The sequence below is a fragment of the Vulpes vulpes genome, chromosome X (assembly GCF_048418805.1).
Source record: "Vulpes vulpes isolate BD-2025 chromosome X, VulVul3, whole genome shotgun sequence".
Taxonomy (NCBI): Eukaryota; Metazoa; Chordata; class Mammalia; order Carnivora; family Canidae; genus Vulpes; species Vulpes vulpes.
Window position 1 is genome coordinate 107,942,217 of NC_132796.1, and position 13,602 is coordinate 107,955,818.

Genomic DNA, 13,602 nt, shown 5'->3' on the forward strand with positions numbered 1-13,602 from the left:
TATTTTTTTGAATTACAATTTTAGAAATGCTAGAAGTTTACCTTTGCTCAATGGTGATAAAAGCTGGTTAGTTTAACAAGGAATCTGACTGCATTAGAACAGAGTCAATGTCCAGACTTAAACGTGAGGAATGGCTGCAAGTACTTGAAATTTTCACTTGGTTAGTGTATTTGTTTCCAGTGGCGGCTGTAACAAATCACCACAAAGTTGGTGGTTTAAAATAACATAAATTTATTCTTTCACAGCTCTGATGGTTAGGAGTCTGAAATCAAGGCATCTGCAGGGCCACTCTCCCTCTGGAGGGTCTAGAAGAGTTGTTCCTTTACTTTTCCAGCTCCTGATGGCTCCAGGTATTGCTTGGCTGTGGTAGCGTCTCTCCAGTCCCTGCCTCTGTCTTCACTTTATTACCTTCTCCTCTGTATGTTTGTGTCTCCTTCTGTTTTCTTATAAGGACATTGTCATTGTGTGTGGGGCCAACCTAGGATAATGCAGGATGATCTCATCCCAAGATCTTTAATTACATCAACAAAGACCCTTTTGTTTTTTTTCCAAATAAGGCAACATTCACAGGTTCCAAGTATTTGGATGTATACGTACCCTTTGGGAGGTCACCTTTCAACCTGCTCCAGTTTCTTTTAGTGGGATTCAGGATGTACCATCTGCTCAGAAACATTCAAATAATTAGATGGAGCATAGGATTACATCAATATCTTATTTGCATAATGAAGATATGGATATAGTTTGGCATGTTTGACCAAAACACAATGTTTAACTAATCAGCTTCCACATCAGTATAATCCCATAACTTAACAATTCATAAGTGGAAAATTGGAGATAAGGGCATAATTGAAATTTCATAAAGCAGAAAAATATATAAATTTTTCTTCCTCCTTTTTTTTTTTGGCTTGTTAGTAGTCCAGAACTTTATTTTTATTTGTTTATTTATTTTTTAAGGATTTTATTTATTTATTCATGAGAGACACAGAGAGGAGAGAGAGACATACAGAGAGAGGCAGAGACACAGGCAGAGGGAGAAGCAGGCTCCATGCAGGGAGCCCTATGTGGGACTTGATCCTAAGACTCCAGAATTACACCCTGGGCCAGAGGCCGGCGCTAAACCGCTAAGCCACCCAGGGGTCCCAGTCTAGAACTTTATAAACATGGATAATATCACTAGAAAACAGGCATTCCTCAAACTCAAAAATAAAGCATTGACAAACATGGCTGGCTAGTTGGCTAGTTGTGTTGTGCCATTTTCAAATACTACTTGTGAGTTACTGAGTTGTTTAAGGATCACATAAGGTGGTGCATTTGAAGTTCTTTGTAAACTGTGTTATATTACTCTAGTGTAGGGAATTATCATTGTTACTTGTGCAGCAGGTAGGAACAAGTACAATCTCATAGTTGGACACCGTCACAACACGTTTGCTGTGGCACCTGGGTGGCTCAGTGGTTAAGTGTCTGCCTTTCACTCAAGTCATGATCTCAGAGTTCTGGAATTGAGCCCTGTATCTGACCCTCTGCTCAGTGGAGAGTCTGCTTTTCCCTCTGCTGCTCTCTCTCTCTCTCAAAAAAAAAATAAGAAAAAATTCTTGTTAAGTAGAAGGTATGGATAAGTAAGGACATTTTTGTTCAACACGTCAAAGAGGTTTGTATCTAGTGGGGGTGGTCATGATAGTTTAGTATCTGCTCTTAAATCAATTTAACAGGTTATATCCATCATCAAGGATGAATTAAGTTTGCATTAGAGACCAGCTCCTTATATAGGAAGTAGGTGACTCAGCAAGATGAATTCCTTCTTGCCTGATTTTTGTGTACTGATAAGAATTCATTTGGGCTGTAAAGATAGATGAAAATCTCAGAGGAAATGTTTATAAAATGAGTGAATGTAAAATCCTCGGGAAATAAGAAGCTGTCAGCAATATTAAGAAATAATTTTTAAGAAATTACATTTTCCCAGATTTGAGACATACAGTTATAAAGATTCGATAGAAAGAAAGTTCATAGCCAATGTAATAAAAGAAAGTTACTTTTCCAACTTTATAAACAATCAAACCTCATTTTTGCCCTAAATAAATCTTACCTGGAAGTCCAATACATAAAATAGATTAAAGTGAAGCTGCTTTAGTTGGATTTTATGGGAGTGGGGAGCAAGAATGAGGGGCACATGTTGATGCATGTGTCACAGTTGCAGTTTTGCACATGTGTGATTATTTGATTAAAAGAGAGCACTCCAGCCTGGGGCTTAGTTTCTTTTTACTCATTGCTGTATCCCTAATGCCTAATACAATGCCTGGAACTCAATACATATATATATATGAATGATTGGATGGTGGGGAAGCTAAGAAAAGCTAATTGGGGGCACCTCAGTGGCTCAGTTGGTTGAGCACCTGATGCTTGGTTTTGGCTCAGGTCATGATCTCAGGGTGGTGAGATTGAACCCTGTGTCCAGCTCCATGCTCAGCACAGAGTCTGCTTGAGACTCTCTTTTTCTCCTCTCCCTCTGCTGCTCCCCCTACTCTCACATGTGCGAGCACCCTCAAATAAATAAATAAATAAATAAATAAATAAATAAATAAATGAAGTCTTAAAAAAAAGAAGAGCTAATTGAACCAAGTTAATTGAGTGTCAGTACCTCTGAGCACAGTGAAGGCAGAGATGCTTCTTTTTCTTCCATGCCGGCATTTATCACCAGTACGGTCATCCACCGAGAATGTTGCATGTCAGCGTGTGGCACAATTCCTGGAACAGAGTAGGTTTCAGTGAATGTTTGTTAAATAATGGTACTAAGAAGATATTAGTTGAATGAGTGAAGTGAAATGATCGATTGAATGAATGAATGAATGAATGAATGTCATATGATAGAATGAGGATGAATGTTTTCATTTTCTATCTTAAAATAATTTAAAAACTAGCCAAAGCAAAACTTCATGAAGAATCCTAATGGAAGCCTCCTAGGTGTCCTTTAAAGAAGTCTCTATTAAGTATAAGTTTCACTTTGTTTATACCAATTCCCCAGAACTGTATTGTCTGAAAGTGTGACACATCATAAAACAAGTGGAGCCAACGGTGGTGCTAAAGCCGTCTTCACTCAGTACAAATTACTGACTTACAATTATCCCCAGGAGACATTCAGTGCCCCAAATATGGACAGCTCCAAAAGAAGTATGCCCAGTTTGGAAGAATTGTGTGCCTGTAGGAAACACAGAGGCTCTTTATTTAAGAAGAAGAGGTATAAATTACAGTTGCTTGAAGGAAACCCTACCTTGTGCTTTAGCTAGATGTGTAAGCAATGTGCCATTTGATCTACAGTGTGTATTGTACTGAGACATTGCCTAGGGATCAGAGCAGATCGATTTGCAGTTTAACTAGTCTTCCAGAGCATCAACAGACTAGGGTAGCAAAGCCCTATGCCATAGTGATTTTGTACAGAATTTCCCGAGGACCAACATAACTGTTGCAGTGTGTGTGTGTGTGTGTGTGTGTGTGTTTGTGTGTGTGTGTGTGTGTGTGTGTGTAGTAGGGGCGGGGATTCTGGGCAGCACGTATCATTGGAGCTTCATCTGCTGAATCTGCTTTTTGAGCCTCCATATGTGAGAGTATCAGAAGACCATGATTAAGTGCCTCGGTGAGTGGACTTGACCCTGGGAGAGTAAGCCAACCTGTATTTCAAGTGGTGATCTACAGCTGATTGGCTCTGAGTTGGCTTCTAGGTGGCCCACAGAGGGGTTCAGAATGAAAACCATACAAACTTGGGGTTGTTCTTTTATATATATATATATATATATATATTTCAAAACAAGCAAAATTTTCCAAATTTATACATGGCTGTTATAAAAATATAATTTGCAAAATTATATATAATAAGCAATGAAAATATGTTCTTTCATCAACCAGCTCCATCAACCTTATCCATGCAGCACCCCTACCCCATACACATCCTACTTTTTTACTCAGAGGTAACCACTGATGTCTGCTTAGAATCATTGATATGAGTCCTGCCAGGCCACTTTCTATTTGTATATGAGCATAGCATTTCCCCAAATGCATATGTTGAAACCCTAGTCTCCAATGTGATGGTATTCGGAGCTGGGACCTTTGAGAGGTAATTAGGTCATGACAGTAGAGCCCTCATGAATGGGATTAGTGTCCTTATAAGACACAAGAGAGATAATCTCTCTTGGCCATGTGAGGGTACCGTAAGAAGGTGGCTGCCTGCAAACCAGGAAGGGGGCTCTGACCAGACACTGAGGCTGCTGGCACCTTAATCTTAGATTTTCTAGCCTCTAGAACTGTGAGAAATAAATTTCTGTTGTTTAAACCACCCCGTCTATGGTATTTGTTGTAACAGTTGAAACTGATTGAAACAAACATACAGAGATTTTCAAACACCTACACAGGACCATACTATACATATTTCACTGTGACATGCTTTTGTCACTTAACAGTATGTCACTTAATATATCCAACTCAATAATTTAAACAAAAAGATAGCTTCAGTTAATAATAGTTTGGTGTGTACCCTTCCAGACTTTTTTTCTAGACATATATACGCATATTTGGTTAGTTTTGGTTATTTTTATACACATTGGATCATGCTATATACATTAGTATGTTAACTTGTTTTTTTCCCCTATTAGCACAATGTGATGATCATTTCATGTCAGTACACCTAGGTCATCCTCACTCTTTTTTTTCTTTAAGATTTTATTTATTTATTCAGGAGACACACACACACACAGAGAGAGGCAGAGACACAGGCAGAGGGAGAAGCAGGCTCCAGTGCAGGAAGCCCGACGTGGGACTCGATCCCGGGACCCCAGGATCACGCCCTGGGCTGAAGGTGGCGCTAAACCGCTGAGCCACCCGGGCTGCCCTCTTCCTCATTCTTTTAAATTGCTGTTTAAGCTGTCTTAACAAAATAAAGACGTGTCATTTATTTTGCCAGTCCTTTTCTAGTAGACATTTAGGCTGTTTTCCAAGGGTGTTTTGGGTCATTATGTTGTTGTGTTTGATTATAAGCCATACTGCAGTGAATAGCCTAAAAATGCATGTGCACAAGTGATATCATTTCTATAGGTAAAATTCCTGGATCAAAGGATTTGTACATTTTAAATCCCATGAGATACTGTCAAGTTGTTCTCCGAAAAGCCTCTTCCTCAAATCCTTGCCAACACTTGATATTGCTAGATTTCTTATTCATTGCATATCTGACAGGGGAAAATTATTTCATTGCCATTTTAATTTCTATTTTCTTCATTAACAAGGTTGACCTATTGGGGTTTTTTTTTGACCTGTTGTTTTATTTTTAATTCATATTTTCCATTCATGTGTCATTCTGCCTCTTGATGATTCTCCTCTTCTCCAGTTTTTTCCAGACCCAGGTCAACTTGCATAGTGCTACCAAGTGAATTTTCCTCAGGTTAGTTCTCATCACTTTACTTTTTTGATCAAAAATCTTCTCTTATGTCTATCAGATATTTATTTGGTTCCTGTTACAGGCCATGACCTGCGCTAGGCCCACTAGGAGGGGCAGTGATGGTTCAAGACCAATAATCTGGCTGGTAGGCCAGGAAGCTGTTCTTTCTTAGCTCTCCATCCCTCACCTGAGGGGTGCAACTAGCCTCCAAGTCCACAATCCTTGAAACCTCCCTCTTTTTAAATAACTCTGGAATAGTCCTCTCCATACTTCAGCTCTGTGGAATCCACGCTCATTTTTGCTTAGATATGAAGTCCTGCACGTGGCTGAGTCTTTGGCCTCAGAGAGAATCGCATTTCATTTTGGTCTCCGAGAGAATCACAAGCCTTTTGTTAGCTGGATAATCGCTCCCCCCACCCCCATGCCTTTTGAACTGCTATCAGAGTGCATTGTTCAGGAATAGCAATGGAAACAAAATCGCTTTTTAAAGAGTGAAGTTCTAAAATGTGTTATTTTTCTGCCACTTCTAATTCTGGAAAAGGATTAGCGCTAATCACTTCTTTTTAATTTCCAATAAAGCATCTTAGGTGAAAATGTTGATGATATGTAGTCTGAACTAAGGGAGGGGAAAACGTTGACTTCAATGGGGTTGCTCCACAGTAATTGGTACTTCATAAGCTTCATTTGTGCCTTTGTGACAGAGATGGTGAAATTTGTTGAAGAGATAAAAGCTCAAAGAGATGGAATTGGCATTTGGCTTTCCAGCTGTCTCTTTTGAAGTATACTTCAGAAGTTTTAATAGGTAGAAACTGTTTGAATTAAGATACTATTTGCTGTAAGCTTACCAATACTGTCTCTTTCTTACATGGTATAGAGATACTTGTAACCTGATGCTGAGTAGTCATTACTGCCAACAACCGGAAGTTTGTCACAGACCCACTTATTTTGTGTGTTCCTTGGAGTATAGGCAACTCCAGAAAAGTACAGTTCTCTGATCCTCAGCAACCACTGAAGGTGGTAATTAATGAGAAAAAAAAAATCTAGGTGGACCAAAGCGAATTGCATTCGCACCACAAACAGTGCTCCAGGATGTTTATACACAACTGCTCAGCCTAAACTGTTTTCTTTGCAGACAAACAAAGCTTCAGATTTCTACGACGAAAAGTCTAAGACCTCAGTGATAGGAATTAATCTGAACTCAGAAGATTTAAGGCTTAATTAGAATTCTGATCCAAGACAGCAGACTGTGTGAACTGCTGTTGCTAAACTGTACTGTGTAAACATTGCATACTGATGGAGTTTGCTTGTCAACTCAACTGGCATTTCTGTGTGAAAGCTTGTCTTTCTGTCAGCCAAGTGCATCATGGGAAAAGATCAGCATCTCCAAGGGGTGTGATCTGCATGTGTAAGGAGAGGGAGAAAAAAACCCTCATAGGAAAGGAGCTTTTGCTTGTTTTCCAGTGTTCAAAGGTTAAAAAGAATGCCTTCTCACAATGTGCATTTTGGCTCATGGATAGTGAGGCTTTTCTTTCTAAGAATTGGAAGACAAACACTTTTTAAAAAAATTCAAGGGGTAGTATCTGTAACCCTTAGCGAAGTAAAGAATTTAACAATGTTTTGAGCTTTTTCCCTAATCCCTCCTGTGGAAATCTTTCTCTTCTCCTATCTACTACCTCGGCCAATTTATCTAAATCAAGAGGCATTTTTTAAAAAAGTAAGCAGCAGCGTAGCATAGGCAATGTGAACAGAGGGATCGTCTTCAAATCCTGACTCTGCCACTATATCACCCTGAGTAAGTCACTTCATTTCTCTCTGTACAAGTTTCTTATCAATTAAATATTGTCGTAGAAAGGCATGTCACACTGATATGAAGGTTAAGGGGAGTAACGTATGTGAATGTCCTGGCACTTAACAGATGATTAAGAAATGTCTGTTGAGTGATTTGAGGCAACTGATACTTGTGAAAGTTTGTCTTCTCAAAAACATCCTAATGTCATTGTGATGTCTCTACTCTATTGTAGGCTGGCTTTTTTATAAGCTTCGGAGACCAGGGACCATGTCTGTGTGATTCTTTGTTCTCATTTCTATAGTATGCATCAGGTTTTCAATAAATGATTTTTGCTTGCCGCTGCTCAGCAAACAAGTTTCTTCTTCCTACCTATCCCTCTGATTATTTGACCAGTATGTTCCTCAGGTTGCAGACAAATTGGGCCAGGGTTTTGTTTTTTTTTTTAGTGATTGTCTACCTTTTCCAGCTTCTAGAGACTTCCCAAATTCCTTGGCCCATGGCCCCCTTCCTCTATCTTTAAAGCCAGCAGTGACGAGGTTAAGTTCTTCTTACATCCCATCACTCCGACCTTCTCTTCACCACTCTCTTCCATATTTATTTATTTATTTATTTATTTATTTATTTATTTATTTATTTTTTAAAGATTTTATTTATTTATTCATGATAGTCACACAGAGAGAGACAGAGAGGCAGAGACACAGGCAGAGGGAGAAGCAGGCTCCATGCAGGAAGCCCGACGTGGGATTGGATCCCGGGTCTCCAGGATCGCGCCCCGGTTCAAAGGCAGGCGCCAAACCGCTGCACCACCCAGGGATCCCTCTCTTCCATATTTAAAGGGTCCTTGTGATTACCTTAGGTCCAACCAGATAAAGCAATGTGTATTAGCCAGGGTTCTCCAGAGAAACAGAACCCATAGTGTGTGTGTGTGTGTGTAGAGAGAGAGAGAGAGAGAGAGAGAGAGAGATTGAAAGAGAGAGACCGACTTAAGGAATTGGCTTATGCAACTATAGAGGCTGGCAAGTCCAAAATCTGCAGGGTGGGCCAACAGGCTGGGGACCAGGGAAACACCAATGTTGCAGTTTAAGTTCAAAGGCCATCTGCTAGAGGATTCTTTCTTGCTTCGGAGAGGTCAGTCTTTTGTTCTATTGAGGCCTTCAGCTGATTGGATGAGGCCCACCCACATTTTGGAGGGCAATCTGCCTTACTCAAAGTCCACTGATTTAAATGTCCTTCTCATCCAAAAACACCTCTACAGAAAAATCCAAAATAACGTTTGATCAAATAACTAGGCACTGTGGCCCAGCCATGTTGACACTTAAAATTGTCCATCACACGGTGTAATTTCCTCTCTCAGGGTCAGTAGATTAATGGCCTCCTTTCCATCCTCAACCTAATTTTACCTTGCCAGGTAATGTAACCTATTGTCATTCCCAGGGATTAGTTCATGGATATCTTTGGGACCATTATTCTCCGTACCACAGTATGGCTGTGTAAGTTCCCTACCACACAGTTCCAATGGGGCACCACTCACATAGATTGCAATTTCAACAGTGGAATTCCTGTTCCAGAGCCCACTTGTCTAAAAAAAAAAAAAAAGCCATTGCACATACTGCCTATCAGGGACAAAGTATAGTAAAACATTTTCCAGGCTCATCCCCTGGGAAACATGGTGATAATGACTTCTGGATAAATATATCAGCTACTTCCATAAGAACTGAGATGGAGCCCGAGTCCCGAGGGAATCACCCTGTGAAGCACAGGAGCACAGTTGTTAGGTTTTCAATTCTAAGTCTTCCTCAGGACCAAGCCAGGATGGTCTCTAGAAGGCTTCTATAACTCAAACAGGATTGCCTCCTGCAGATAACTCTGGACATTTTGTGGTGGAGAAAGGGGAAAACTGCATTCCTGATTGTGGGAAGCCTGGTGAAAAGTTCCAAAGGAGCTGCTCCCAGTCCGAGCATCTGAGGTAGGAAATTTTGGGGTCTGGTGTGGTAGAGTGGGTAATGAGTATAATCTCAATAGCTATGGAGCCTGATAGATCTTTCTGCAGAAGAGCGTTATTTTTTCAGGAGAACCAAGAAACTGCTAGAGTAGCTTATATTTTCATTGGTTTTGCATAGATGACAGAGAAACCAAATACCATCTAAATGCCCAAGTCAGCAGACACACTTTTACAACTTGCTTTATTCCACTCATCTCAAACAAAGCTAAGAACAGAAACAAAACAGGAGAAAAAAATCAGAAAGTCTTTTCAAATGTTCCAGGGCCATTAATTCAACATGTTTCTGGAGATCCAGGGGTAAAGAATCCCTCTTTTGTGACAAAGTAAAAAATCTCATTCATCATCATTTGTGACATCTCAATGAGGCAAAGCTCTATCTCCCGACCCTTCCAATTTCTTTTTTTTTATATAGATTTACTTTTTATTGGTGTTCAATTTGCCAACATATAGAAAAACACCCAGTGCTCATCCCGTCAAGTGCCCCCATCAGTGCCCATCACCCAGTCACCCCCACCCCCCGCCCACCTCCCCTTCCACCACCCCTAGTTCGTTTCCCAGAGTTAGGAGTCTCTCATGTTCTGTCTCCCTCTCTGATATTTCCCACTCATTTTTTTCTCCTTTCCCCTTTATTCCCTTTCACTATTTTTTATATTCCCCAAATGAATGAGACCATATAATGTTTGTCCTTCTCCGATTGCCTTATTTCACTCAGCATAATACCCTCCAGTTCCATCCACATCGAAGCAAATGGTGGGTATTTGTCATTTCTAATGGCTGACCCTTCCAATTTCTACAGTAAATAGTCACACTCTAAATATTTGTAAAGAGAGTCATTCCTGGAGATGATTAAGTGAATTGGTAAACTCTCTTGTGAGTTAGTCTGTTTGCTTGTTTATTTATTTTTTATGTATATTTTCATTTTTTGAGAGAGGGAGACAGAGGTCAGAGAGGGGCAGAGAGAGAGGGAGAATCTCAAGCAGACTCCATGCACAGTGTGGAGCCCGAGGTGGGGCTTGATCTCATTGACCCTGAATCATGACCTGAGCCAAAGTCAAGAATCAGACACTTAACTGACTGAGCCACCCAGGTGCCCCACTGCTGTTAGTTTATAATCACTATTTAGTTCTTTGTAATATTCCTTACAGCTTCTGTTTCTGGACTACCATTGCTCAGAGCAGGGCAATACATCTGGTTTTGATGTTGATTGGCTTTTATTAGACACTAGGGAGTTTGATCTAGATTAAAACAGTGCTGGTGAGCACGGAGAACACGGAGAAAAGTCAGCAGGTTAGGTGAGCAAATTGCCACCAAATGGAGGATGTGACCTCAATTTTTCCTTTTGCAGAACGGACTGATGGCTGACAAGTTCTTGGGAACATATGGCTGTTCAAAATAGAGGGATACAAAAGGGAAATATCTGACAGGACTTGGAGCTCCTAAATCCTTATCTAAACGCCTATTGGGCTGTTTGTCAATGGAATTAGCACAAATCCTGTCAAATCTCTGGTTGGACTCCAGAGCCCAGGCTTATTCTGTTATACCGCATTATTAAATTATGCTCAGTATCTTCTGTTTAATTGTGCAATACATTTTAGAGTGGAACGGGGGCAATCTGGTTAAATTTCATAATGATTTGAAGCAAAAACAAAAACAACTTATTGCTTAAAGGTTAAAGGCTTTTGGTTATTGAAAGGCTGACCAACAAAGAGAAGACATTACTATATTTCATTTATTAACACAGTTTAATATCCTAAATTGTCCAGACTCTTTTTCAGTTGTCAGGTAACCATTGTCTAAGGCGAGGGGTCAATAAACTTCTGTAAAGAGCAAGAGAGTGAATATTTTAGGCATCCTGGGGTAGAGAGATAGATGGTCTCTGTTGCAACTCTAGGTAGTCCTCACTTTTTGAAGGTTCCCATTAAGCCGCTTAGCTTTTAGGAAAGACCTACATTAGTACCTGTATTCACTAACTGAAAGAAGTCAAAGAGGATTTTAGCTTTTATGAAAAAAGAAAAAAGCCAAAAGCAAAAAGAGCACTGAGCATTTGTTTTGCAGCCAGCGAGCTGTTGGGAAGTTGTGCATCCTGAGCAGCGAGTGGCGCCGCCCAGCGCCTTCCCCAGGAACCACACTCAGCATCTCAGCGTCAAGGGGTGAGTCCTTGAACTGGGTCCCTGAACATCTGTGCTTTGATCTTGGTTTATTTTTGTGCGCCTGTTAGCAAGATGTATCCTAAGGTATCAGAAAAGCTCAAGAGAGATTATTGTTTGGGGTCTGGGAATGCTCACAAATGTTTCCCTTTAAATTAATAGTAATTGCTTCTTTGCTTTATGCCATCTCTGCTTAGGAAAATTTTCAGAGCTACGTGGCTAATGACCATATTTCCTTCAAGTCTCAGCTCAAATGCCTCTTTCTTCTTCTTCTGTTTCTCTTTTTAAAAAGATTTCATTTATTTACTTGGGAGAGAGAGACAAAGATAGCAGCAGAGAGCACAAACGAGGAGGAGAGGGAGAAGCAGGCTCCCTGCCAAGCAGAGAGCTCGATGCGGGAGCTCCCAACCAACTGAGCCACTTAGGTAGGCACCCCCACATGCCGCTTTCTTAATGGAGCCTATTGTGCCCATCCTATTTAAAAGGGCAGCCACCTTTCTCATATTTGAGTCCCTTTTACCTTGCTCAACTTTTTTTTTTTTTTTTTGCTCTACTTTTGGATAGTGAGGGAAACCTACTCAACACTACCATTTTATCATAAAAGCAGCCATAGACACTGAATAAATGGATGGGTATGGCCATATTCCAACAAATTTTATTGATAAAACAGCTGGAGGGCCAGATTTGTCCTATGGGTAGGTTGTAGTTTGTTCACCCCTAGTCTGGGGGACAAGAAATAAACCCAGTTGACTAGTTCGATTTGTTAATGAGCTGTAAAAAATCAGAGTGATAAGATAGATCAGTCATCCAATCTTGTAAGGTGGGAACAGCTGTCCAGATCATTGCCTCCTCTACATTTTCAATGATCCTGATTTCTTAATGTCTTCCTTTTGTCTCCCCTGGTATTCTCCACTGCTAGGGTGCCATAGGAGAAAAAGTGGGGAGTGAGTGAGTCATAGATTAGGGGGCCTGAGTTGCTTGAAGGAGATAGGATGGTTTGGTACAACTTATGTACATAGGTATGAATTATCCAATAGTTTTATTTTTTACTCTCTAACAAAGGGCAAATTACCTAACCAAGACAAAATGTATATATGTTGCTTCCATCACCATTGGCCATGGAGAGTGGAATCTAGCAAATGCTGAGTTCTGTTCTTTTGCTTCTAAAGAAAGCAAGTATTTGGATTATAAAGTTTGATTGTGTTGATTCACTCCTTACTTTGGAAAAATGCTCCCCTCTCTCAGTATCTTTCATTTTTAAGTCAATTTAGTGCCAAGGGCCAGATTTTAATCTTAAATGTCAAGTATACTTACAAATGTCAAGTGCACATATAAATGTCAAGTGAACTATGTAGTCTTTCATATCCTCTCCTACCGAAGTGTAGAAGAAACTATACAGAAGACCCATGACTCAAAGATTCCAATTCTTATGGAATTTGTTCTTGTGCTAGAACCATCACTATCTAGTTAACCGTTATATTCACTCTGCAGCCTCACAATGAAATTGGAACAGTTTTCAGAGTTGGAGTCAATGAACCACATACTTGTTTATAAGAAGTTACATAGAGAGTGCAAGCCCTCTTGGTTGATTTTTTGAAAGAAAATAGGATCAACAGAAAAAAACAATTTCAGGGGAAATTGCTTGTGTGCCTATTGGACAATATTTTGAAATGACCTTTGGATTAGCTACTTATTCATGTGACTCGAACACCTTTGCCTTCTTGTCAGTGAATCCTTCCTGCTTGTGCAAGGGGAAGCATGGCCCCAATTTATAGCCTCACATTTATAATTTTCCTGAAATGGATCCTTTTTTGGAACCAATCTTTTGGGTTTTTAATAAACAAATAAAAGTTCTATAGGATTTCTGAGTTTCCTGCACATGCATGCCTTTCTTCCTTTATCCATTTTGTATATACTTATTGTCTACCATGTGTTAGGTGCTAGATATAAACAGCAATGAACTCATAAAGCTTATCTTCCAACGGTGGGGACAGATCTTAAATAATCACCCAAGGAAATAAATAATTAAGAACTATGGTAAGCTCTATGAAGGAAAAGCACACTGTGCTCTTGGAGCTTCTAACCTAGTCCAGATCAGGGAAGCCCATGCTAAGGAAATGTCCATTTAGGCCAAGAATGGAAAAATGAGTAGAGGTTCAATAGACACAGAGTGGGAGGAAGAGTGTGCCAGGTAGAGAACTCTAGATACAAAGCCCTTGAAATGAGAAAGAGCCCAGAGCACTGA

The 13,602-nt window shown here is 40.1% G+C and overlaps 1 protein-coding gene across 1 annotated transcript in view; it reads right to left on the bottom strand.

Moving 5' to 3' along the window:
* Window positions 1-211: 211 nt before the first annotated feature.
* Window positions 212-13,602, bottom strand: part of LOC112927685 (uncharacterized) — a 293,959-nt gene continuing 280,568 nt past the window's right edge. Inside the window, exons 5-7 of the mRNA XM_072743518.1 lie at window positions 2,636-2,742; window positions 598-659; window positions 212-478 (exon numbers count right to left, since the gene is read on the bottom strand). Coding sequence (XP_072599619.1) covers window positions 636-659; window positions 2,636-2,742 — 131 coding nt within the window. The 3' untranslated portion in view covers window positions 212-478; window positions 598-635. The remainder of the gene's footprint in view (window positions 479-597; window positions 660-2,635; window positions 2,743-13,602) is intronic.